Source organism: Bos indicus x Bos taurus, chromosome 12 (genome assembly GCF_003369695.1).
Source record: "Bos indicus x Bos taurus breed Angus x Brahman F1 hybrid chromosome 12, Bos_hybrid_MaternalHap_v2.0, whole genome shotgun sequence".
Taxonomy (NCBI): domain Eukaryota; kingdom Metazoa; phylum Chordata; class Mammalia; order Artiodactyla; family Bovidae; genus Bos; species Bos indicus x Bos taurus.
In genome coordinates, this window is record NC_040087.1 from 15132626 (window position 1) to 15159751 (window position 27126).

The following is a 27126-nucleotide window of genomic DNA, read 5'->3' on the forward strand; positions in this document are numbered from 1 at the left end:
GGCTGGATGAAGCACAAACTGGAATCAAGATTGCTGGGAGAAATATCAATAACCTCAGGTCTGCAGATAACACCACCCTTATGGCAGTAAGTGAAGAGGAACTAAAGAGCCTCTGGATGAAAGTGAAAGAGGAGAGTGAAAAAGTTGGCTTAAAACTCAACATTCAGAAAACCAAGATCATGGCATCTGGTCGCATCACTTCATGGCAAATAGATGGAGAAACAGTGAGAGACTATTTTCTTGGGCTCCAGGATCACTGCAGATGGTGACTGCAGCCATGAAATTAAAAGACGCTTGCTCCTTGGAAGAAAAGCTATGACCAACCTAGACCAACCTCTGCTTATTGAAAAGCAGAGACATTACTTTGCCAACAAAGGTCCGGCTAGTCAAGGCTATGGTTTTTCCAGTGGTCATGTATGGATGTGAGAGTTGGACTATAAAGAAAGCTGAGCACCGAAGAATTGATGCTTTTGAACTGTGGTGTATTGAAGAAGACACTTGAGAGTCCCTTGGACTGTAAGGAGATCCAACCAGTCCATCCTAAAGGAAATCAGTCCTGAATATTCATTGGAAGGACTAATGCTGAAGCTGAAACTCCAATAGTTTGGCTAGCTGATGCAAAGAACTGACTCATTTGAAAAGACCTTGATGCTAGGAAAGATAGAAGGCAGGAGGTGAAGGGGATGACAGAAGATGAGATGGTTAGATGGCATCACCAACTTGATGGACATGAGTTTGAGTAAGCTCCAGGAGTTGGTGATGGACAGGGAAGCCTGGCGTGCTGCAGTCCATGGGGTCACAAAGAGCCCAACACGACTGAGTGACTTAACTGTAATGTAATTCCAAATGGGTTAATCCTTTTAAGGACTACCGTTTTCTCAGGAGAGACGCCATATCATTTTGAAGTTAATTGCCATGCAGCCACAAATATTTTGTGTACATTTCTATTTCATCTTTTTATTGCTAATGCTGAAGTATTGTTCAAAAGACAGCTGTTAACTTTCTTCAAGTGTTTCATTCATTCACGAATAGTGGCTGTTTTCGGTATTATCTCTCATTACTTTTATTCAATACAGTACACAGTACTTATACTGTAGCACTTGAATATTTATCATTCTAAAGTTTAATTTGCTTTGAGTACTTTTGTGAAGGATTTCACATTTTATGATCATTTGTTTTACACAGTTACCCTCCAGTGAAAAGAATTTGCTTTACTAGTGCTTTGCTCTTTAAGGTCTTTCTTAGTTATGTTAATCACTAACTCTATTTGAAACCACTTTTTAATTGTCTTGGTTAACATACTGTCTAATCGACTATGCAGATTGTTCCCTGAGTATAGTAATGTTTTATGAATAGTAAAAAACACATTTAATCTGCTTTAGATCTAACTAGATGATACATATTTGATACAAGTTGGTAAGAATTTCCATTTTAAAACACTGCCTTATTGTGGAGGATACTACAGTGCTGTCTAAACTGTGTATGAATTTAGATTTATTTGAAAGTCAATGGAACCATTTCTGCAGAACCATAGATATCTTTGTAAAACTGATTTTGTAATATTTTAAAACAGTTCTTTGGAAGTTTGGTGCTTAAGGTTATATTTTTATTTATTTATTTTTTCTGAGATGATTAATATACTGTCATCATAAGAGTTTGTCTAAAAACCTCCAGAACTAACCATGGGGCAATTGGATATCTGTCAGTACCAGGTAGGGAGGGTGGGACAGAAGTGAAAAATGTGTACCTTAATTGTATTCTCGACTCCTTCGTTTGATTTTTCCTTCTTCCCCAAGGTATATGGTCCACTAAGTCTACATTAAGTGATGTGTGGCCTGTTTATCCAGGATTCTTAGTAATAATGGAATTGGACAAACCAATGGCACCCCACTCCAGTACTCTTGCCTGGAAAATCCTATGGACAGAGGAGCCTGGTGGGCCGCAGTCCATGGGGTCGCTAAGAGTTGGACAAGACTCAGTGACTTCACTTTCACTTTTCACTTTCATGCATTGGAGAAGGAAATGGCAACCCACTCCAGTGTTCTTGCCTGGAGAATCCCAGGGACGGGGGAGCCTCATGGGCTGCCGTCTATGAGGTCGCACAGAGTCGGACACGACTGAAGCGACTTAGCAGCAGCAGCAGCAGATGTCCAAAAACAAGTTAACTGGTGAAGTAAATTGTGACATCATGTATTAGAATATAATTACTGATTTGCTTTTAGAAAATTGCTGTCTGCTGCGCCACCAGAAAGTCCATGTTTTTTTTTTTTTTTTAATGGAAAATTTCAAACATAGTGAAAGTGAGGTCGCTCAGTCATGTCCGACTCTTTGTTTGCCATCCTGTGGATTGTAGCCCGCCAGGCTCCTCCATCCATGGGATTTTCCAGGCAAGAATACTGGAGTAGGTTGCCATTTTCTTCTCCAGGGGATCTTTCCGACCCAGGGATCGAACTCAGGTCTCCCACATTGCGAGCAGACATTTTACCCTCTGAGCCACAAGGGAATCCTGGGGTCAAACATAGTAAAGAGAATAATAAAGGAATCTTAATATACTTATTACTCAGCTTCAAAAATTAGCAACAGGGACTTCCTGGTGGTCCAGTGGTTAAGAGTCCACCTGCCAATGCAGGGGACATGGGTCCAGTTCCTGGTCTGGGAAGATCCAACATGCTGTGGGGCTCTTAAGTCCTCATGTCATAACTGCTGAGCCGGCAAGGCCTAGAGGCTGTGCTCTGCAACACGAGGAGCTGCCGCAGGGAGTAGCGCCGCTGCTAGAGGAGAGGCCCCACTCCCTGCACCAGAGAGCCCACTCACTGCATCAGGGCCCCGTGCAGCCAAAAATAAATACGAAAATTTAAAGACAAGATGTGTGTAAGAACATTGACCACAGCCAGCCAGTCCTGTTACATTTCTATCTCCCTTCCTTACCTCTCTTATCCTCTGCTGGATTAATGCAAAGCAGATCCCAGGTTTATCACTTTATCTGTGCATACATTACGTGTTTGGTCCTCAGATCCTGCTCCTTCTTTAAGGATTGCTATATTCCTTCTTATTTAAAATGATATAAAATAAGAAATAGCTCTGAAGTAAAAAAATTCTTTTCTGCTTAAACATTATATTGAATTTCTTAATTTTTAAAATTTCCTATTTTGTTTACAAGTAAATGCGATGTCATTCAGTGGTCTTATAAATGAAGAAGTATTTGTATAATATTGCCTTTTTTAATAGAAGAACTTTATTGATCTGTAATTCACCTAGTATACAGTTTATCCATTTGGAAGGTACGATTTGTTGTTTTTTAGTGTATTTGCAGAGATGTGCACCCATCACCAAAACCAGTTTTAGAACATTTTTATCACTTCAGGAAGAAACCCCAATGACCTATATGGGAAAAGAATCTAAAAGAGAGGGAGTATATGCATAACTAATACACTTTGCTGTGCAGTAGGAACTAACACAACATTGAAAGTCAGCTGTACTCCAATAACATTTTTTTTTATAAAGAAGAAACCCCATACCTATTAGCAGTCACTTGTTATTTTCACTCCAAACCCCCATCCCATCAGATCAGATCAGATCAGTCGCTCAGTCGTTTCCGACTCTTTGCGACCCCATGAATGGCACCACGCCAGGCCTCCCTGTCCATCACCAACTCCCGGAGTTCATTGAGACTCACGTCCATCGGGTCAGTGATGCCATCCAGCCATCTCATCCTCTGTCGTCCCCTTCTCCTCTTGCCCCCAATCCCTCCCAGCATCAGAGTCTTTTCCAATGAGTCAACTCTTCACATGAGGTGGCCAAAGTACTGGAGTTTCAGCTTTAGCATCATTCCTTCCAAAGAAATCCCAGGGCTGATCTCCTTCAGAATGGACTGGTTGGATCTCCTTGCAGTCCAAGGGACTCTCAAGAGTCTTCTCCAACACCACGATTCAAAAGCATCAATTCTTCGGCGCTCAGCCTTCTTCACAATCCAACTCTCACATCCGTACATGACCACAGGAAAAACCATAGCCTTGACTAGCCGGACCTTTGTTGGCAAAGTAATGTCTCTGCTTTTGAATATGCTATCTAGGTTGGTCATAACTTTCCTTCCAAGGAGTAAGCGTCTTTTAATTTCATGGCTGCAGTCACCATCTGCAGTGATTTTGGAGCCCAGAAAAATAAAGTCTGACACTGTTTCCCCGTCTATTTCCCATGAAGTGGTGGGACCGGATGCCATGACCTTCGTTTTCTGAATGTTGAGCTTTAAGCCAACTTTTTCACTCTCCATTTTCGCTTTCATCAAGAGGCTTTTTAGTTCCTCTTCACTTTCTGCCATAAGGGTGGTGTCATCTGCATATCTGAGGTTATTGATATTTCTCCCGGCAATCTTGATTCCAGCTTGTGCTTCTTCCAGCCCAGCGTTTCTCATGATGTACTACTCTGTGGTGGTTTATTCATTTTCTTTGCTATATTCCACAATGTGTATTTAGCTCAGTTTATCAGTTTTTACTGTTACTGGATATTTGTGACTTGTTAACAGTATTGCTGTCAACTTTTTATACTTGTGCCCTGTACATAAATTTTTAAAGGTATATGGACTTTGGTCACAGAGTAGATACGTTCACTTCCCATTGATAATGCCAAACTGTTCTCCAAGAAGTTAATACCAGTTTACAGTCCCATCAGCAATGTGTGTGAGTTCTTTTTGTTCCAATTCCTCTCCAGTCTCTCCAGTGGTATTGACCTTTTTAAAAAAAAAAAAAATGTTAACTGGTATTATGGATGTGTAGTAACCTGTCTTTGTGGTTTTTTCCAACATTTCAGTGATTTCTAATAAAGCTGAATCCCTGTCATATATTTATTGTCCATTTGGATTTTCTGTTTTGTGAAATTCATTCTTGTTCAGATCTCTTGTCCATTTTTTATTGGATTGGCTTTTCCTTTTGTTTGTACTCACTCTGTGAGTATAGCCTCCTGGGATTTTAATTTTTTATGGTAAGAAGTTTCTGTTAGGCTTTCCACCTTATGCAGGCTCTGGATTTTAATTTCTGTCCCCCGACACTTGCCTTGGGCATCCTAAACAAAGGGTCAAGTTTTCTGATTGGCCCATGACCACAAAGATTCTTGTTTTCCCTATCTTCGGAGCTCGGTGATCATTTATTATCTTGTAGTCTTTTAAAAAAAAAAAAAATCTTTCTCAAATCTGTTGCAGTACTCCTTCTGTTTTTATGTTTTGTCTTTTGGCTGCAGCGTCTGTGGAATCTTAGGTCCCCAGCTAGGGACTGAACCCGCACCCCCTGCATTGCAAGGCGAGGTCCTAACCACATCAGGGAAGTCCCCTCTGGTAGTCTTTTTACTACTTTCAAGATTTTATTCTGCTTTTACAGTTGTTTTACAGGAGGTTTGATCTAAGTAACTTAGCCCATCATTATAGGAAATAGGAAGAAGTATAGTTAATTTATTGAATTTAACAGAAGAAAGATAATTGAAGAGAGAGTTGCTGAGTGTCAAATAAATGCTTCTTTTCTACAAAAAACATGAGTTCCCAAGAGCTCCTTCTAAAGTTGGGAGTTGGAAGTGTGGATACTCTGAGCAGAGAAAAATTAAGGAATTAAGAGTCATTACATTGTTTATTTTTTTTAACGCCAGGGTTCACTTTTTGACAGTCTTGTTGATTCTGTTATGAAAAATTAGGAAATTATTTTCCTCACAATTTTATTCGTTGTATTGTCACTTTCTGCCATAAGGGTGGTGTCATCTGCATATCTGAGGTTATTGATATTTCTCCCAGCAATCTTGATTCCAGCTTGTGCTTCATCCAGCCCAGAATTTCTCATAGTGTACTCTGCATATAAGTGAAATAAGCAGGGTGACAATATACAGCCTTGACGTACTCCTTTTCCTGTTTGGAACCAGTCTCTTGTTCCATGTCCAGTTCTAACTGTTGCTTCCTGACCTGCATATAGGTTTCTCAAGAGGCAGGTCAGGTGGTCTGGTATTCCCATCTCTTTCAGAATTTTCCAGAGTTTATTGTGATCCACACAGTCAAAGGCTTTGGCATAGTCAATAAAGCAGAAATAGATGTTTTTTCTGGAACTCTCTTGATTTTTCCATGATCCAGCAGATGTTGGCAATTTGATCTCTGGTTCATCTGCCTTTTCTAAAACCAGCTTGAAAATCTGGAAGTTCACGGTTCACGTATTGCTGAAGCCTGGCTTGGAGAATTTTGAGCATTACTTTACGAGCGTGTGAGATGAGTGCAATTGTGCGGTAGTTTGAGCATTCTTTGGCATTGCCTTTCTTTGGGATTGGAATGAAAACTGACCTTTTCCAGTCCTGTGGCCACTGCTGAGTTTTCCAAATTTGCTGGCACATTGAGTGCAGCACTTTCACAGCGTCATCTTTCAGGATTTGGAATAGCTCAACTGGAATTCTATCACCTCCACTAGCTTTGTTCGTAGTGATTCTTTCTAAGGCCCACTTGACTTTACATTCCGGGATGTCTGGCTCTAGGTCAGTGATCACACCATCGTGATTATCTGGGTCGTGAAGGTCTTCTTTGTATAGTTCTGTGTATTTTTGCCGCCTCTTCTTAATATCTTCTGCTTCTGTTAGGTCCATACCATTTTTGTCCTTTATTGAGCCCATCTTTGCATGAAATGTTCCCTTGGTATCTGATTTTCTTGAAGAGCTCTCTAGTCTCCCATTCGATTGTTTTCTGTTTTGTACTGATCACTGAGGAAGGCTTTCTTATCTTTCCTTGCTGTTCTTTGGAACTCTGCATTCAAATGGGTATATCTTTCCTTTTCTCCTTTGCTTTTCGTGTCTCTTCTTTTCATAGCTATTTGTAAGGCCTCCTCAGACAGCCATTTGGCTTTTTTTGCATTTCTTTTTCTTGGGGATGGTCTTGATCCCTGCCTCCTGTACAATGTCACAAACCTCCGTCCATAGTTCATCAGGTACCTGGCGTGCTGCAGTCCATGGGGTTGCAAAGATGACTGAACTGAACTGATTGTCACTTTATTAAGGTTTTTAAGATGAGCATTCTGTTCTGCAGCTAATATTCTGGTTATTTAACCTTACTATTCATTGGATAAATAGATTTGCACTTTGCTTCTAATCTTTTGATCATACCATCTTATTCCTAAATTATTTGTTTTTATTTATCTCTTCATTGTCTAGATTTTAACAATAAATCCCCCTTTTTTCCCAGAAAGGGTTTATGGATGACTTTAGCAAAATATCCATTATTTTCTTTTCAGCTCCATTGTAGAATTTTAATCTCCATTTTAGACCTGCTGCTTTGTGTCTGTTTTCAATATGTAGTTATAATTCTATATAGAGAGACAGTGATATACCATATATATAAGATATATATCTTTCATTTCTCAAACACTTCTAGGCAGTTAATAAATGTTTATTTTTAAGCTGGCAGTGCACTGTAGTGCTTTTGTGGAAGAATTGATTTACTTATTGAACCATACTTCCCTTTTTGGTCCCCTCCACATTTCCTGTCTTTATTTCCTTTGATGTCCAAATCTGATTTGTAATAAGTTTGCTTTGTCTTAATTATAAACTCTGATTCAATTTGGTCAGTATTGCTTATATCCTGGGAAAATGATTGGTCCTTTTCTCTAGTTTTATGTGTTTGTAGTGAAGTGGATTGGACTGTTATTTCTGTGGGCTTATACAATTGAAGCCTGTTAATTATCTTAAAGTATTGCTTTAATAAATTTTTATTCAATAAAAGTTATTCAGTTAATTTTTCATGTATGTGTCAGTGTTGTTTTCAGAAGGTAGTTTGACATGCTGAAGGCAGGACTTCTCAGAAAGAAGTATGTTTTTGTATGGGTGAATTGCCAATCTCTCGAGTGTTATGTGCTATATATAGTCCTAAGAAAACCAAAAGTGCTCTTCAGATAGCCTGGCATCGACTTTCTTCGCACGCCTCCCTCCCTTCTTGCTGGCTGCCTCAAAAGGGAGGGGGTCACACATTTCAACTAATGGCAGCTTAGAATTTATTTATTCATAGTAGCTTTAAGGAAAGTCATTGTCATTGTTTCAAAATAATAAATCAGAGTCAAAAAGCTGGCCCGGAGAACTTTGGGGAGAATCTTTGAATGAATAGCTATAAGACTATTTAAAATGTTTCAGTTACTTACGCATATAAACATTACTTTCTAATGTGCTTAAAAACACTTTTTTGACGAGCTGAGTACCTCATCTCTGAATCATGTTTAAGTTGTTTGATGAACATTGTTCTTCAGAGATGGAGGAATGAATCAGTTTTCTACTCTTCAAAGCTGAGAGCAGAATGTGTGTTGACGCAGTGTATGTGGCGGTAACTGAGAAGGGGTTCTAGAGCCTAACTGCTGAGTGAAAACCCTGCTCGGTTTCTCATTAGAAGCTCTGAGGTCTTTGACACACTTCTTTGCCACACTTTATAGTGTCTTCATTTGTAAATTAGGTGTAGCAATAGCAGTATTTTTAGCACAGTGCCTGGCATGATTTAATGCTCATCTGAACCTTTTATTTATCTTTAATTGAATTTTTATTATTTTTATTTTACATGTATAATATGAGCCTATAATTGTGTGGGCTAGAATTTTGAGCAGTGATGAACAACAGACTTAAAGATGTAAGGGTCTTCGGCTACAAGAACAGTTTTAAATAAATGTCCAGGGTAAACGTGTTTTAAAAATATGAGTCTAAGAAAATGAATTGCTTTGGCCTGTATCAGCTTACAATAAAATTTAAAAGATATCTGTCATCAATGTGAAGCCAAGGAGAAGATGTTATTAGCAACTTGAGTGAGATGTGTGCTCAATCCAGAAAGATTGACAGTCCAAGGACTGACATTGGTCCTGTCCTTCTCTATTTGATTTTATAAAATTATGGTAGGAACTGGGGTTGCAGGCATCTTCCTTGATTGTTTCAGAGTAAGAGCACTTCTCTCTCTGTCTTCATCTGTTTAGTTATTTAATGCACTCTGAGTGACTAGAAGCTAAAAGATGCCTGAGTTCCAAGGCAACGTTTGGGGTTTTTTTTTTTTTTTTTTTTTTAACTATGTTGATCTTAGTTGACATCTTTCATTTATTTGTTTACAGATACTCAAAATACTTTTTCTTTCTGACGAACTTTTTTTTAAAGAAGATATTGTTTTTCATGTGGACTTTTTTTTTTTTTCAAGTCTTTATTGAATTTGTTACAACATTGCTTCTGCTTTATGTTTCTTTTTTTGGGCCTTGAGGCATGTGGGATCTTAGCTCTCTGACCAGGGATCAAACCCACATTCCATATATTGGAAGGTGACCTTTTAACCACTAGACCGCCAGGGAAATACCCTGATGAACTCTTTTATGCTGTGTTCTTGCGTTTAAGTTTTCTAATAATTTATAAATAATTTGCCACCCATGTGGCTGTGTAAAATAAGATTTTAAGCAACAGTAACTCAATTTTATCTTTTAAAGCTATGCAATACAAAAACAATTAATATGCATTTAGAAGTAAATTTAGGAGAAGGCAATGGCAACTCACTCCAGTACTCTTGCCTGGAAAATCCCATGGATGGAGGGCTCCCCATGGTGGGCTGCAGTTCATGGGATCGCGAAGAGTCAGACACGACTGAGCGACTTCACTTTCAGTTTTCACTTTCATGCACTGGAGAAGGAAATGGCAACCCGCTCCAGTGTTCTTGCCTAGAGAATCCCAGGGATGGGGGAGCCTGGTGGTCTGCCGTCTGTGGGGTCGCACAGTCGGACACGACTGAAGCGACTTAGCAGCAGCAGAAGTAAATTTAAATAAATCTGTAAATATGTGGATGAGTGTGTATTGCCTGTTAAGGAATCATCAATTTTGGCTTATATAACCAGAAAAACTCACTTATCATTATCCTTTAGGTCATAGGTCATTTGTTTACCTGGTTATTTTAAAAAGTATGTGAGCTATAGCATCTGCGCTCCAGTATTTTAACTTAAGTGTTAAAAAAGCTAGCAGTAGCTTGTCTTGATCCTTCTGTTACCATGTTCTGGAGGGAAAATGTATAATTATTTGAGTAGTTTGCCACAAGCTTATTAATTTGGAAAATTGAAGATATTACTAGCTACTTAGGGAACAAATGGCCACCCCGCTGGTTAAAGCCTCAGGCCCCTCTCTGGGTCTGAAGGTAGCTCATTCTGTAACTTTCTTCTTTCACATCTTACTGTTTCTAAAAAAATTGCCATGTCTGTCTCCCAGCTTCCACAAGTTCAAGTTTTCAGACTACGTTTCTCTTTCTCAGTTTTCTTACTTCATTCCCTTCCAGAAGACTCTGAAGCATAGCATACAAGATGCTTTTTCATCCAGAGTATTTTAATTGCTTGATACTGCAGGGAAACAGGAGGATTATTCACTTCTTCATTCACCCTCACACACACCCCCACGCCTAAAGCAGGGGCGGGGGTAGTAGTACAAAAGCTGACTGTGTCAGAGAAATCTGTAGAGTTGTTCCTTTGCTTACTTAATATATAAGCACCCTTCCCCTCCATCCATCTGCATAAAGAAATTTAGTTATTCAGTCCCTTAGTCATGTCCAAATCTTTGCAACTCCATGGACTGCAGCATACCAGGCTTCCCTGTCCTTCTTTGTCTCCCAGAGTTTGCTCAGACTCATGTCCATCGAGTTGGTGATGCCATCCAACCATCTCGTCCTCTGTCACCCCCTTCTCCTCCTGGCTTCAATCTTTCCCAGCGTCAGGGTCTTTTCCAATGAGTCGGCTCTTCACATCAGGTGGGCGATAGTATTGGAGGTTCAGCTTCAGCGTCAGTCCTTCCAGTGAATATTCAAGGTTGATTTCCTTTAGGTTTGACTGGTTTGTTCTCCTTGCTGTCCAAGGGACTCTCAAGAGGTCTCCAGCACCACAGTTCAAAGGCATCAGTTCTTCGATGCTCAGCCTTCCTTATGGTCCAATTCTCATATCCATACATGACTACTGGAAAAACCATAGCTTTGACTATAGAGACCCTTGTTGGCAAGAACTTTGGCAGAAATTGGCAAAAAACTAAGAATTCTTAGTTCATTTTTAGAAATCAGGTAGCTATTTTTCTGGATTTAATCTGATGATGATTCTGGACCTGAATGAGGAAAATCTGCCTGGCTCACAGAGGTTTCTCTCTAGGTTAAACTTATTCCTGGACCTACCAATTACCCCTTTTCCTTTCTGTGGTTGGCTACACACTTCTCATCCATAGAGTCTCTGCTCTAGTGTTGTTGTTTCTTTTCCGTGGCAAACTGACTGGATTCCCTTTTTCATTGACTTTGTCGTCGTCCAGTATTTTAAGCCAGGGTTTGATGTATGACGTAGTCTAATGAGTGGAGAAGCTAACCTGGCCTCAGCATTGTCTCGCCTGTTGTCAGGGCTGACGTCCTTTGCAGAATCTCTCACTCAGTCCCTGATGTGTGGTCTGAAGGTGGTGTTACGCAGTAGCTCAGAGCTTGGCGCTTTGGGGGTTGCTTGCTAGCTGTGTGCCTGTGGCAAGTTGCCTAACTCTATTGGTCTGTTTTCTCATTGATAAAACAAGATCTTTAATACTGCCCACCTCTGTCTGTTAGACATCCTAAAATATCAGTGATGCAAATGTGTTTTTCTTCTTTGTACAGAAATTCCAAGGTAAGAAGTCCAGGTCTGGTGTGGCGGTCCCATGGTTGCAAGCAACTGTCTGCCATCACTAGTTTGTGGCTTCCATTCTCAAGGTGATCCAGAATGACTGCTGTGGTTCTAACCATCACATCTATATTCCCGGCAGCAAAACGGAGGCAGTAGGGCAAGTCAGAAAGGCTCACCCAGCGTTGTGAGAGGACCACATCCAGACTCATACCCTGTCAATTTTGCTTCTATTCCTTTGGTCAGAACTTGATAACTTGACCTTGCACTTACAGAACATCAGAAAATACCAGTTTTTATCTGGGTACAGCTGCCACCTCAGTGGAATTTGGGTTCAGTTACTAACAAAGAGGGCAGAATGGGTGCTGGGAAAGTAGCAGTCTGTGCACCTCAGAGATAGAGGAGACAATGCATGCATAGTACTGAGTGCTAACTGATACAGAGTACACCTCCGTGAACACAGGCATTGTTATGATTTTTGCCAAAGGTCAGATTACCAGCAGGTCCCACGTTTTCTTATTCCTTTCTACCCGTTTATGTACTTTGCAGGGTAGTGTGGTCTTTTATAGTATCGTAATACCCGAAACCAAAACAACCACAGGTGATTTCTTTGAAGGGTAGAGGTAGGTAGGTAGTAGTTGCGCCCCTGTTGGAAAACCATTCGTCTCTGTAGAATAGGTTTCATCTTTTTTGCTTCATTAGCCAGTCTTAACATTGGTGGAGTTGATACATCCTTTTTTAAAAAAAAAAAAAGAAAGAAAGAAATCTGTTTCTTTTTCACTGCACTGGGTCTTTGCCACTGTGCTCGGGCTTTCTGTAGTTGCAGCGAGCGGGGCCACCCCTTGATGCGGTGTGCAGGCTTCTCACTGCGGTGACTGCTCTTGTTGCGGAGCACAGGCTCCAGGCACACGGCCCTCAGTAGCTGGAGCAGGCACACTCGGTAGTTGTGGCTCGTGGGCTTGGTTGCTCCAAGGCATGTGGAGTCTTCCTGGGCCACGGATTGAACCCGAGTCCTCTGCATTGGCAGGCAGGTTCTTATCCACTGCTCCACTAGGGAAGTCCTATATGTCTTTTTTCACTTTGATTTTTAAATCTTCAACTGCTTTTCCTTCCCACTACTTTGAACCAAAAAGGCCACTGTTAGTACATGCTCCTTTTTGTTTGTTTGTTTTTTTAAATAAAGAGAATTAATTTACTTAAAAATGTTACATCCTTTTAAATTGTCTTAGGGTGATACAGAATGACAATTGGGAATGATTTTACTTAATGCTTAACTTTGCTTCATTAAACAACCTCAGTGTTACCTACCAAAGTTTTGTATCAAGCTTTACTATTTTCCTATATATTCATTGTGTAGTGAATTTTATAATATACAAATTTTTGTTATATAATTGTAAGAGAGAGAGTTGAGCCTTCTTGCCTCTTATTAAGTACAGTCTACCTTATATCCAAATAATTAAATTTTGGTAAGATAGGAAAAAGAGAGGAGTGATATATAACTGGGAACCAAAATGACATTTTGATAAAGCCTGCCTTCAGTTTTCAAGGTAGCTGAATATCTGTATATTGAATCCCAGTGTTTCTTTCTGGCTGTGTTGTGAAAGGCAAACATATATGTGTCATAAATGCCTGTGGGTTGCAGTTTTTGTTTCTCTTTTTTTTATAAATCAGTCACCTGTGACTTTTAGATTCTTTTGCTTGGTATTTCTATCTAATAGTCATCAACCTTTATTAATAATTATTTCTATACACAGTGATATAGTCTTTCCTTTACATGGATAGGAAAAATGCACAATTCAAAGTAGTTTTCTTAGGATGTCTACACTTAAATTTAATGTTTTTTAAAAATAAATATAAATAAAAATTCATCAAATGATAGGGTACCTGAAGTAAATGCTAAACATTGTAGTTCTTTGTAAAACCACCTTAAGTCATAGAAGTTTATCAGACTCAAGTAATCATTAAGATTAAAGTTTGTATCACTCAACAGTTTTAAGAAACTTTAATATTAGTTAACAAACCTCCTATAACAAGGTAAAATCAGTAGCGTGGAATTTTTTAAAAATCAGACTTGCCCAATTTTATACTTTATGTAGAAAAATATGTACTGAAGATTCTAAAAGGCTGTCATCAAAATAACTTTTGAAAGATTGGGCCTGTCTTCAAAAAGGAATTTGTAAAATAACTTAATCTTTAAAAAAAAATTAGTAAAATTTGCTGTTAAATGTAACTGAATATTCTGGAGTCCTCAGTTTGGAAAAACCTGCTGTTCTGTTAGGTTAACTGCATCTTGTTTTATTTATTTTTATTTTATGCTGGGGAACAATTTTTTAAGACATGTAACAAGGAAATGTAGTATAATTGTTTGACTTTTTTTTTCTTTCTTTTTTTAAATTTTATTTTATTTTTTACTTTACAATATTGTATTGGTTTTGCCATATATCAACATGAATCCGCCACAGGTATACACGTGTTCCCCATCCTTTTTAATATCCAGTATGTTTTCGAAAATGTGTAGTAATTTAAATAAATTTAGAGTTACTATATTTTATGTAGAAAATGCTTGATATTGCATAGTTTTTGCATTCTTGGAAGGAAGTGTAAGTTATTTATAATAGCTTATAAGACTTCCATTAATATTGGTGACTTCTGTTTGATTTAAACTCTTGAACTATTGTGTATCTTTGCAAAGAGGAGAAGTAGGAATACAGTCACCTCTTTATAAATTAGGCAAATTCAAAATTTCATCTTAGATATTTCCTTCTTCCCAGCACATCTTTCTTTATCATCATCCCCTTGGTGTTTGTTCACAGAAGCAAATTAATTTTATTATTAACTTAGGCAAAATATGATTAGGAGGATAAGTCTGCTACAGAGGTAACGATGATATTTTTCAGAGCTAAATACGGGGGAGGGGCAAAGGGGGATGGATGGACTGGTTGTTTGGGTTTAGTAGATGCAAACTGTTATGTGTAGAGCGGATAAACAACAAGGTCCTGCCTTACAGCACAGGGAGCCATATTCAGTTATCCTGGGATAAGCCATAATGGAAAAGAATATAAAAAAGAATGTGTGTGTGTGTAACTGAGTCATTTTGCTGTACAGCATATATTAATACATTGTAAGTCAACTCCAATAAAAAAAAAATTTAAAAAACAAAATATAAATAATTTCTAAGTTGCATGCTGTTTTGGATAGTTCATATTACATCTCTATTTTATTTGCAAGATTATTATGATTCCAGTGCTCTGATTTTAACCTTGACTGACACCATTGCAGCTTAAAGCATTTGATCATAATTTATTAGATACGGGTATCTTTTAAGAGTGTGATATCACATTATTACTGACTGATTTTAAATTGCTGAAAACAGCTGTAGTGATTAGTTTGCTCTTGTAGATTTTGCATATGAAGCTAGGAGATAAATGTCCTAAGAAAAATTTACCATACGTATTTTTAAACTAATAAAGATGAAAACTGCATTTTCCTGGAGCAATTTAAAGTAGAGCCTTGTATCTTATAGAATTCAACACAGTATTAAGCTTGCATTTGTTGAAAGTTCTCTGTCTGTTCATGTCTAAGTTGAAAACCTAGTTAATGTAAATGTGCGTTTTTGTGCCTGTTATTCATGGTTATGTCATGAAGATACTTTTGCACTGGATAAGATAATAACCAGGCTATAGAAAGTCTGTGATGGGCTAGGCATTTTACATGTTGCTGTTCAGTTGCTCAATTGTGTCTGACTCTGTGACCCTGTGGCCTGCAGCCTGCCAGGCTCCTTTGTCCATGGGGATTTTCTGGGCAAGAATACTGGAGTGGGTTACCATTTCTTTCCCTGGGGATTTTACATGTAATTTAGAATTTAATTTAAGCCATATAAATGCCCTATCAACTGATCATTACTATCTGTTTTACTGTGAGGATGTTGAAGTTCAAAGAAGTGAAGAATATTGCTTATGGTCATGTAAGCAAATTAGGGGAAGTTAATTGAATTTGAACCCAGGTCTGACTGCAGAGCCCATATGTGTTCCACTGTCCTGTATTTTTTCCTCATAGTAAGTTCTGTGGACTTTATAAGCCATAAAAAGTAACCCCCCTTTTCAGCAAATCTGACATGTGAAAATCTAGATTTGCCAATATACGAATTTGGGATATTCTTTATTCTTGTGAGATGATTCATCTCATGTTCTTTAAATGACACGACATGACATTTAAAATATTATTTGCTTTCCCGAAATCCATTTTTTCACTCAACATTTTAAGAATACCTGCATCGTGAGATTTTATCAAGTGAGGCAAACCTCTATTTTGGTGTTCTTTGTTTAGCATGTACTTCATGAATGCCTGCTCTATGCCAGGTTCTAGGTGTTACAGAGATAAGTGGCCTGCGAAAGCATAGTTCCTGCTGTCTCTGGAGCTGGCATAACTAGGTTTCAAATACTGGTTCCACCTTGATCTCTCAGTAACTGTAGGATCTTAGCAGGTCCCTTAGCCCTCTAAGGCTCTCTCTCCATCTTTCTTAGGGTTATCGTGAGGATTAATTGAGATAATATATGTTCATAGCATGGTACCTGGCATGTGATAAAACACTAACGTTACCTTTTAACATCTTAAAAATAGCACTTGAAATACAAATACTTTTCTTTAAAAAAAAAAAAACAAAACAAGCTTAATTAGTATGATCTTCAGTCTGAGACAGTAGTCATCATTTCTGTATCATTTGAAGAGTTGTGTAAGCATTTCCCTTTGTTCTGCACACTGCCATACACATTTTAGAAATACAGTATACCTTAAGCTGTGTGTTTGTTTTTTATATTTTAAGGGTAATGCTAGAATCACTGTGTGGTATAATTCCAAATACATGCATATATATGTTAGGCATATGGCAAGTACAGTAACCTGTTTTCTTATTAGCTTTCTTCTGAAAAAGAAGATAGAGTCACTTTGTGATTTATTCTTTGGAACAATATGAGAAAAGATTTGAGGAAGAAGTTCGTCATTGATTGCAAACAAAAATGTTGTGACAACTTCACTCTGACTTATAGTAGGCACTTTGTACAATTACTTGAGTCTTTTGAATGGGAAGTATTTCTCAGTATTTTTTAAAGTACTGAAGTTTAAACACTAGGTATTTCCATTGCTGTATACCTGAAACTAACCCCACATTGTAAATCACCAATATTTCAATAAAAATTTAAAAAACTAGGTATTTCGTGTGCACTTACAATATATAGACACTTGAATATGTAAATACCAGTGCAAGTGATTTTGAAGATATATTTATGAAAATTTTTGCAAGAGTAATCAATCTGCCTTATTTCCTTCTAGATTACTAAATGTTTTAGGATATTATGATTTATCAAAAGCTTAAGGAGGAATTAAATGCATTTCAGAAATGATTTTTTGGACATGTTCAAAAAAATCAGTGACAGATTTCCTAGAGTAATGGTTTCCATCAATAAAATTTTGTTATAACAGTTAAATTTTCTTTTGTGAACTGATGCAAAAGCCTCACTTATAATACTTCTAAGGAGATTTGTACAAACTATATCTCCTGTAAAAAGATGTGTCAGGGCTATTTTTATTATCTGAAATGAAACCTTGTTAGAGAAAATCTTACTTTGACATTAAATCATTACCGTGTTTTTGTTTTTGTGTTTTACATTACAAAGTCCAAATGCCAAGGAAAAGTCAACTCATAAGCTGGAGAGGTATGTAGACAGTTCAATTATAGTGACTGATAAAATAGATTTTAGTATTTTTTTTCTGTTTTCATAGTTCTTTTGAATCCTGATTAAGCCTTTTTAAGTACATAAGGGATAATTTGATGTTATAAACTTTTTTTCTTGTTATACAAAAAGAAAATTATGCAGTTGATGTAGAGATTTTTGTTTTTAACATGGATTTTTAAAGGACTTTTTTGTACAGTAGGTTTTAAAATATTTCTTTTAGTATGTACAGCCAACTTTTGTATTACCTTAGATGTTGTAATGGGAAGTCAGTTACAGTTCTGAGTGAATATTAGCTCTCCTGAGTTTTTATGTATAAGCAAACTTTTTGCATAGATGCTAACTTCTGTAACCTCAGTTAAGATTTTCAGAAATATTTTGTTAAAGTTTATTAAAGTCAATATTTAATGACCAGTTTTAATGGTTAAATTTTAAAGGAGTGAATTAAGATGTTATTTGTACTTAGAAGTCAGAGAAAATAAGTGGCATAGAAATAAATGATTTAGCTGTTCTTTGCGAGCAAAAAATGTTCTCACCTTTAAAGCTAACTTTCTTGATTATTTAATTTAGATAGCCATACGTAAAACCTAATTTTAAAAAATAACTTCTTGTTTAGCATGAACTAAGGAAATGATCACAAACTCATTGAGCCTGAGATTTACCATCAAAAGAGGTACTGAAAAGAATCAATAAACTTCTTCCATAGGAATAATGTTTAGTGTTACTCATGTGTTATTTTTGAGCTTGAAAGATGAGATATTTAGGATAATTCTGAAAATGAACTCTCTTCATTATTCTAATACTGTATACTCTATTGAGAGTAAGTTACCCATGCTGTATTGGAGTTCAGTCTGCAAAGGAATGAATTGGCTGATTTTTGTCACTTGCAAATCCAGCCAGGGTTACTATAGCCTGTAGCCTGCCAGTTGACTGCATCAATGCATAATACTGTGTGAAGTCATTAAAAGGCATATTTGTTTTAAAAGTGACACATGTAACTTTTTACTATAATTATTAACTATAAGCAAAGAAGTTAGTCATGCTTTCATTTTTTTTTATTGTCATCAAGCAGTTTTCTAGGAATTTTCAGCAGTATTTCAATCCAGCTATAATTCTAATATGAAATACAGAAACTATGAACAAGCTTTTGGTGCCTACCATCAAAAATTAAACCCATAGCTTTAATGCTTACATCTCATTTTGCTTTCACCACAGCTCTGTTTTAGTAGATCTGCACATCTCTCTTGCTCTCAATGGTTAATTTTATCAGTTCAGTTTCTTCGTAGATTTTTGCCATGAGTAGAAAGGATTTAAAGTCTCATAGTCCTTTAAAATATTTTATTAACCTTTCCTTGAAAGAATGATAGATAATGTACATGCTTGTTCATTGTACAAGTACCCAAGACATTCTGATTGAAAGACAGCTTAAGGAAAAATAAACAAATAGCAAAAGCATTCCGTCTTTATTTACAGTATGTAGGAGATCACTGTTTTCACTTTAAGTGTACGTCTGATCAGCAGGAACACCTAGAGAAGGACATCTTTAGCGATAGAATTTACATACCGTTAGCTCACAGTAATTGATTAGCAGCAGGACTCTGAGTACAGAGCTGGTTGGGCACATTATTTGGGATGCCTTTGATGCCGAGGTTTTCTGAAGCTTGCTGGCTGCATGCTTGTTGCCTTTGTTCGTGGCACAGGTAATTACTTGATAAAATGAAGTGCATCGCTGTGAACAATTGACCCTTTGGAGCAGTCCAGGCTTGTCAGCAGTCTAAAACCACACTTTAAGGCCATCATTATGGCCTCAAACTTAAGAGTTTCCAAGGTGCAGACAAAGGTGTTGTCTTCCTTCAGTACCAGTCGAGTGCCATTTTCAGACTTTATGAAGTATTTAAATTGAATGGTATTTGACGATATAGAAAACTCCTCAGGAAAGCCATCCAGCCTGCTTTTGGACACCAGGACAATGCGAGATTTTATTTTTGATATGAAATCTGGAGCATTACAGAAGATTCTCAGTCCTTGTGAGCGATCATGGTTATCTGTTATTTCCAAGAAAGTGGTCTCCCTGGGTGTCAGCTGTTCTTTTTCCCACCTGGACTTCACTTCCTCCGCCAGTCCCTTGAGCTGAAAGAATTCTGCTTCTTGTGCAAGAAGTTGATTTTCTCGAAACCCTTCGGGCAGTAGAAGTTCTCCATTTCGTAGGAAGTTTAGAACATGCCTGAAGAGGAGTCCATCCCTGTCTATGAAATAATGACCATCGGCATCAAACGGGCAGAGAATTTTTCCATTGACTATACCTTCAAGGAAAGTGTCTGGGTACTTGGTCAGTGTTTGTTTCTGAGTGATGTATAAGTATCCACCAACGTTGAGGGTCATCAGAGTGGATTTGCAGTTCTTTCCCTGGTCAGCATCTTCCAGGCTGTTGTGTTTCCCTTCATAGTCCTTTTCTTTTTCTCTCCTGTTTATTTTATGCTCCATTTTTGAACACGCTATTTCAGCTTGTTCTTCTTGGCGTTGAGATTTTTAAAAAAGAAACACTACCACACAAACACGCCTTTATTCAGCCCCAGCCTGGTGATGGAATGGAAATGCTGGCAGCATCGCCTGCGCTGTCAGCTCGGTTTTGCAGTAGGTGGCGTATCAGCTATGTATGCAGGAGCTTTCTGGAGTAAGAGGGAAAAGAGATAATTTGCATTTAACCGTATCAGGGAAGGAACCTGCTGTGAAAAGGTTTTCATAGATATTCTTAGACATAAATAAAAGTTACTCAGTGAATTGAATTTCCTATGGGCAGTTAAGCAGTTATATATATTTAATTCTCCAGCTAAGTGTGAATTTTTATTCACTTCTCAGTGTCAAAATTAAGTAGGCAGGCTTAATATTGAACAATACTGTGACCTTTCAGAGAATAATATATGTGAAATTGCAATCATATTTTAAAGTAAATTATAAGTAGGAAACCCAAAGAGAAAGGACCTAGGTGTATAGAATTTTCTCTCCTGTAAAAAGTCACACATTCCACGGTGGTGGTGTCATTTTAGAAACAAAAATGAGAATACTTAAACCCGTTATTTGTGACATTGTACTTAAGTTTAATTGGATTTGCATGTGATTCTGATTTGGGGAATCAGTAAGTGAGAAGAAATTTTCTTAATGTCTTTCAGCAAAAGGTTCTGTTATTTTGGCTTTTTACCCTACAAGTAAAACAAGTCAAATAAACAGGCTTTACGGTATTTTTTTTTTTTTTGGTTAAGATTTCTTATGAAAAATTCATAAGCTTGTTTCACCCTAAACACACTGAACAAAGACTTGGACTGCTGTGGAAAATACCGTAACCGTGTGTCTGTGTGTCTGTGTGTTTGTGTGTGTGTGCACGAACGAGTGCTCCCTCGAGAAGATGACAGAGGCAGTTTCAAAATACCTGCTATAAAATAATATCATGGGCCAGATTAGTTGGGTTTCTTTTGCTGCTGCTGTTTTTTTCCCCCCAGTGTTCACAAAAAGAGAGAGAAAAGACCAAAGCCTGTTGCCTTTTTTTTTTTTTTTTTTTTTTGAGCTCTAACAGTGTGAGTATGGTGTTTTCCCCCGCCCCCTTTCTTTTTTTTTCCTTCTTCCCTCGTAAATTGCTTTCCAAAACATGTTAGGGATCTGAGTTTTCTTTTCTTGAGTTTAAAGACCCAGTGGTAAGAAATGTGAACATGGTCCCCAGTACACTATTATTTGGCTGATCTACCTGCTAAATTATTCTGAGGAACTACAGAATTAGACTTTAGATTTTGTCAAATTTATTTACATTTTTTTTACATTAAAGGTATTTAAAAATTTTCAACTTTGATAGAAGTGGGCTTCCCTTGTGGCTCAGCTGGTAAAGAATCCACCTGCAATGTGGGAGACCTGCGTTTGATCCCTGAATTGGGAAGATCCCCTGGAGAAGGGAAAGGCTACTCACTCCAGTATTCTGGCCTAGAGAATTCCATGGACTGTATAGTCCACGGGGTTGCAAAGAGTTGGACATGACTGAGTGACTTTCACTGTCACTTGATAGAAGTATTATTGGCGGAGATTCTTCTAAAAAGGTTTGCATTGTGTTTTTTCGAAACAATGTTAGATTTTCTTCAGATAAAAAAAATTTGATATTTAATTACAGCAGTTTGAATTTAGTGTTTAGGTATCATTGAGCTTATCAAAAGTTGATTGAAAAAAGAAGTTCATTGAAATTAAACTAGAAATCAAAGGCGTAACATTTTTAGGGCTGAGTTTTTGCTGAGAGGACTTCCTTGGTGGCTTAGAAGGTAAAGAATCCGCCTGCATTACAGGAGACCCAGGTTCAGTCGCTGGGTTGGGAAGATCTCTTGGAGAAAGGAATGGCTGCCCACTGCAATATTTTTTCTGGAGAATTCCATGGACAGAGGAGCCAGGGGGCTACAGTTCATGAGGTCGCAAAGAGTCGGACCTGACTGAGCAACTTTCACTTTTGCTTGGAGACCATGAAATTGAGCCAGAGAAGATTGCATTCTGGAGAGTTTTTAGTGTTTTATCTAGAATTTTATAGCTTCTTGATAGTAAGCCAACACTTTAGACTAAATCTTCCTCTCAGCACCACATCATTTAAGAAAAGTTTACTGGTATATTCTAACAATTTCATGTGTGTTGATTTTGTGGTTTGGGAATCAAGTCTTACCTATGGATACAACTTTTTCTGAAATATGGAATAGGTTTGGGGCGGGGGGCGGCACAACTTTAAAAATGGAATTCTTTTCTTAGTAGTAAATGTATCTGAGTAGCAAGCACATAACAGCACAGCCAGCAAAGGCATGCCAGTTTCACTTACAGGTATAGTCCTCTTTTAATGAAGTTTATGATGGTTTAGTCACTAACTCATGTCCAGCTCTCACAACCCCATGTGCTGTAGCCTGCCAGGCTCCTCTGTCCATCGCCTGGATTCTCCAGGCAAGAATACAGGAAGGGGTTGCCATTTCCTTCTCCAGGGAATCTTCCTGACCCAGGATTCAAACCCGGGTCTCCTGCATTGCAGGCAGATTCTTCAACCGACTGAGCCATGAGGGAAGCCCACCCCAGGTAGTGTAGCAATCCTGTTTCAGTCACATGAACGTCTATTCTACCTATCCCAGTCCAAAGAATCCTCAAAAATTCATTTGTAGTAATCCCTTTTTTTAAAAGAAAGAAAAAAACTTTGCCTCATTGAAGTAATTGGTAGACCTTTTTTGTTTTTTCCCAAGTTTTTTGTGCATATTCTTAATTGCTTTTTTTAACGTCTGTAAGGCCCATTTAGAAGACTTCAGTGAAGCTTCCTAAACCAGTTTTTCTCATTCAGAAAAGTTCTTAGGTTACTTTGTCTTCTGTTCTAGAGGTTGCAACCACACAGCTGTTTACAGTGCGCGCGGGACAGCAGGACCAGTAGAGCGCAGCTGCAGCGTAGTGGGTACTGCTCAGGTTTTCTTTGTATGTTTAAGTAAGGTGAGATGGTTGGATTCTGTGTAAGCCTTGGTCTGCTGCATTTTACACTGTGGCCGTTTACCGACGCCTTCCTGGGGAGCCCTGGGGCTAGTGCTGCTAGAGGCTGGGCCTTGCCGTTGGGGACCTGAGGCACGACACTGACCTCTTCAGCCGTCATCCCCAGGGCCCCCTTACACCTGCTGACTCGCTCACTTCTGCTTCCTGATTTTTAAACCTGCTGGCGTGTGTCTTTTTTCCTTCTGGCTTTCCTTGACCGTGAACCACCCTGTCGTGTGCCTCTAACCCTTGACTGCCCTTTCTCACTCTAGACTTCACTCTGGCCTTCTTGGCTTCTGCAACCTGACATGAAAGATGTGTTTGCCACCCATGGCGGGGCAACAATAGTGTAACAGAAGGCCTGTCTTAGTGCCTCGCTGGAAGCTGATAAGAATCTATAGGACTTTTTTTTTTTTAATGTCCTGTGGCTCCCAACTTGCAGTCTTAAGAAAGAAAAATGGTACCCAGGAGACCCCGCCTTCTCTGCGTTGCTCCACTCCATCCGCATCAAAGCAAGGTGATTGCAGTTTACATTAATCACAGGGCTTTTGTTGCTCATTGCCGCTGTTATGGTGCATGTGCTTCCGAGGAGAAAGCCAGGTTGTCTTTTTCTTAGTTTATTCTAAGCTTATATTTACTTGCTTTGGGGGCTAGAGGGTGGGGAGAGTCATGTCAGTCAAATCCACACAGCCCGAAAATTGTAAAAATGGTGCTTTGATAACTATTCCGAGGCGGACATCCATGGGTTTGTGTGACCATGTTTCTCTGCCTCACTGCAGATCCAGACTGGAAGTAATCAGTTAATTGTTTAAGCAGAAGGGCTCAACCTACACAGCAAAGATGAGCTCGTTTGAATGCACTTGACCGCTAGACTTGAAGATTTCATATGCAGAAAGGTGTTTTTTTTTTAAGTGTCTATCATAGACATATGTAATCACACATATAAAGTTTGACCAAGTTTAGTCAACTTTGAAGATGTATTTTCTCGCATACATCTATGTATCTGTTTTTCCTTCATTCAGCTCTGTTTTTTGCATTAGTTCAGGTTGCTGTAGTATATACATATTTCACTGCCTCTGGATAGCACAGAGTATTTCACACCTAGACACTCAGTGAATGTTGTTTTTGATTCCTTGGTGATGGACCCCCAGGCTGCCTCAGTCCCTTGCTGTGGTGAACAGTTTAAGGCATGTCCTCTTATAGGTGTCTGTGGAAACTTGTGTGGTAGACACCCAGGGGAGAGCTTTCTGGGCACGTTCAGTTTCACTTAGCACTCCCAGATGACTCCCAAGATGAGCTCTAACAGTGCACTCTCGCACCAGCGGTGCCTGTGGGTTCCTGTTTCCCCGAATTTTCTCCAGCACTTGGTGTTATCTGGCTTTTGTTTTGTTTTTTTAGATTTCACATAGAAGTGATATCATACAGTATTTGTCTTTTTCTGTCTGACCTGTTTCACTTAGCATAAGTCCGTGCTGAGTTGTGAGTCTGTTCATGTTGTTGCAGACAGCAATGTTCATTCTTTTTTATGGCAGAGTAGTATTCCATTGTGATATATATATGCACACACACCACATCTTCTCTAGCCATTCATCTGGGGATGGACCCTTAGCTTGTTTCCATACCTTCACAGTTGTAAATAATGCTGCTGTGAATATCGGGGTCCTTGTATATCTCTTTTCAAATTAGAATTTCCTCTGAATATATACTCAGAAGTGGAATTGCTGATTGGTACAGTAGCTCTGTCTCTAGTTTTTGAGAAACCTCCATACTGTTTGCCCAAGTGGCTGCACCAGTTTACCTACCCCCAGCAGCGTATGAGGTCTCCCTTTCTCCATATCCTCACTCCCCAGCGTTGCTAATCTGTGTTCCTGTTGGTGATAGCCAACTTGGAGGACTTAAACAGTGTCACTGACAGGTTCTTGTTCCAAGTATACTCATTGGTTAGGCCCAGTGCCTTACCAAATTTTAGCAAAATCTTTCTGCTATATGGTGATGCCAATCTTCCACTGCCTGCATTAGGCAGAACTTACTCCAGGCCAGTGGGAATTATCTGCCAGCTCTTGATGGGAAATGAGGTCATTGTCAGCAGCGTGATTGACACAGAATATGCCAGAGATATTTTCTTGCCATAAGGAAGTAGAACCTTACCAAGAAGATCTCTCTCTTGGTTAGAAGATAAAAGATTTGGTAATTCCCCTACACTCAACAGATCACTCTTTTATGAAATTCAGACACTCCTTTTCAAGGAAAACGGATGAAGCTGCCTTTATTAAAAACATGGGGTTTCTGGTTCTTCATTCTCTGCCTCTACCAAATCTTTTTGATTATTTTTACCTGCATGCATTAATTCCTTTTTTTTTTCTTCTTTAAAAAAAAAAAAAGGTGATTTCTTGTTTCTGCACTAAGAAAGTGAAGCCAACTACAGAAAGAGCAGGAGCTGTTAATTTTTACTTAAACCTGTCACTGTGTCTCTGCTCTGAACTTCTCCGTATTTTTTGAGACTTATTAATTTGGGTCTTTCGTCTTCACTTGAATTTGATACCCATTTACTTGATCTGCAGTGATATCTTTATCTGTTCATTTTCCAAAATCTGGCTAACCTTTGGCCATCTGACTTTCATGTCCTCTGATTACTTTTTGGCTTGACCTTCCTTTCACAAGCTGAGTTTTGTTTTTTAATGTATGCGTTTCTTATTTTTCATAGCCTCCTGTTAATAGCATTGAATGTGAGAAATACTCATTTTGATATTCAGCTATAATTATGTTACTGTAGTTTCTTTTTGGTGTTGAAAAATAAAAATAAAGGAGACAGTGTTATGTATTAACATAGTTTAAGAATCACGGATTTTTCTGTTAACCTAATTCTGTTTAAATACCAAAACTTCAGTTTTGTTTTGAAATATGAAAGTTTTCTATATTAGATGTTGTCTGGTCCTGGGCTTCATCAGCACAGGTACTGTCTCTCCCACCTTGTGGAGCTGACTGACCACAGTATCTCACCAACTGTGCGGAGTGTCAAGTCCTCCTAGGACTCATTCACTATAGCTTCTGGCGGAATGGTGATGTGGATGTGTGATTCCATTTGGAGGAATAAGCTTGTAAGTGTTTTACAGCGTTGAACTGAGTCTTCATAGAAGCCCAGGAAACTGCTGCTTCAGCTAATTTTTAAACCCCATTTGAGGAGTGTAGAAAAGATTAAAGCGCTTTGTGTCAAAAGGAGCACACGTAAAAATGACTAAAGGAGGAGAAGTTCTGACAACATTCCATTCCACTGTTTGTTTGCTTTTCATTACAGAGGCAATCTTGGAAACACTTTGCAAATCATGCTAATTCATATTTTAAATGTACTTTGGGAGATGAGTATTGCAGGGAAACCTGTGTTTTATAATTCTGTAAGCAAAAGTCATTTGAGCTTTTAAAATGAGTGTGCTCTTTTTTTTTTTGAAGTGCAGACTATGCATTATTATTCACTGGAAAATTTTATTGTAACTAGATGAGCAAAGCGCTTCTATGAGCCATCAAATGAACACTGAAATTATATTATTGTAGAGAACTCATTTTTATAGTGCTATTTGGCAAAACAGAATTTTGCCTTCTCTCTCAGAAGGAGATGTTTTAAGTTAATAATCATTGTCTACAATCTCAAAATGAGGGGTATGACTGAAAAATTGTAAAGTGAATATTGCTATGAAATCCAGGACCAAAAGAGTTTCTGCCCCCAAATGCTGTCCCTTACCACTGTCCCTCATGTTACCATCTTCTCTTTAGATTCTCCTGTGTCTTTAGTGATGAGATGGTCGAGGGGTGAGGGGGTAGGGAGGTGGGGGCCTGAACCAGCAGGACAGGATATGGTGGTTCACAGGAGGACATGGAGTTTCTTACAGAGAGTAGAGTGATTGTAAATCTGGGATGGAGAACTCTATCATATGGCACACTTTTTTACATCTAACATTTCTGTAATTGGGGTATGTCTTAAAATCATTGACTTGTAAAATTTTCACGGTAGTATTTTGTCTTTCTTGCTGGCACATAAGGTAATGGTGAACATTACAATTGATGGCATCTTAGATTTGATGGCATATTTAAGCAATTCTGTAAGCTGTTGTCCCCACACCACCAGAAAATTCAGTTACCAGAAAGACGGGGGAAGGAGAAGGTGTTGGGGGAGAGGAGGAGAGAAGTATCAGGGCACCAGTTCCCAGCTCTGCCTGCTGCATATTAGAGTTGCCCAGTGAGTGTGTAAAAACACTTCT

At 38.4% G+C, this 27126-nt stretch overlaps 2 protein-coding genes across 2 annotated transcripts in view; one reads left to right on the top strand and one right to left on the bottom strand.

The window, feature by feature from the left end:
• The window catches only part of GTF2F2 (general transcription factor IIF subunit 2), a 136506-nt gene that overhangs the window by 38109 nt on the left and 71271 nt on the right, over positions 1-27126 (top strand). The window lies entirely within an intron of this gene.
• KCTD4 (potassium channel tetramerization domain containing 4) lies at positions 18391-20006 on the bottom strand. Its single transcript, XM_027557192.1, has one exon. It carries the CDS (start codon positions 19835-19837, stop codon positions 19058-19060), a length of 780 nt encoding a protein of 259 aa, XP_027412993.1. The 5' UTR covers positions 19838-20006; the 3' UTR covers positions 18391-19057.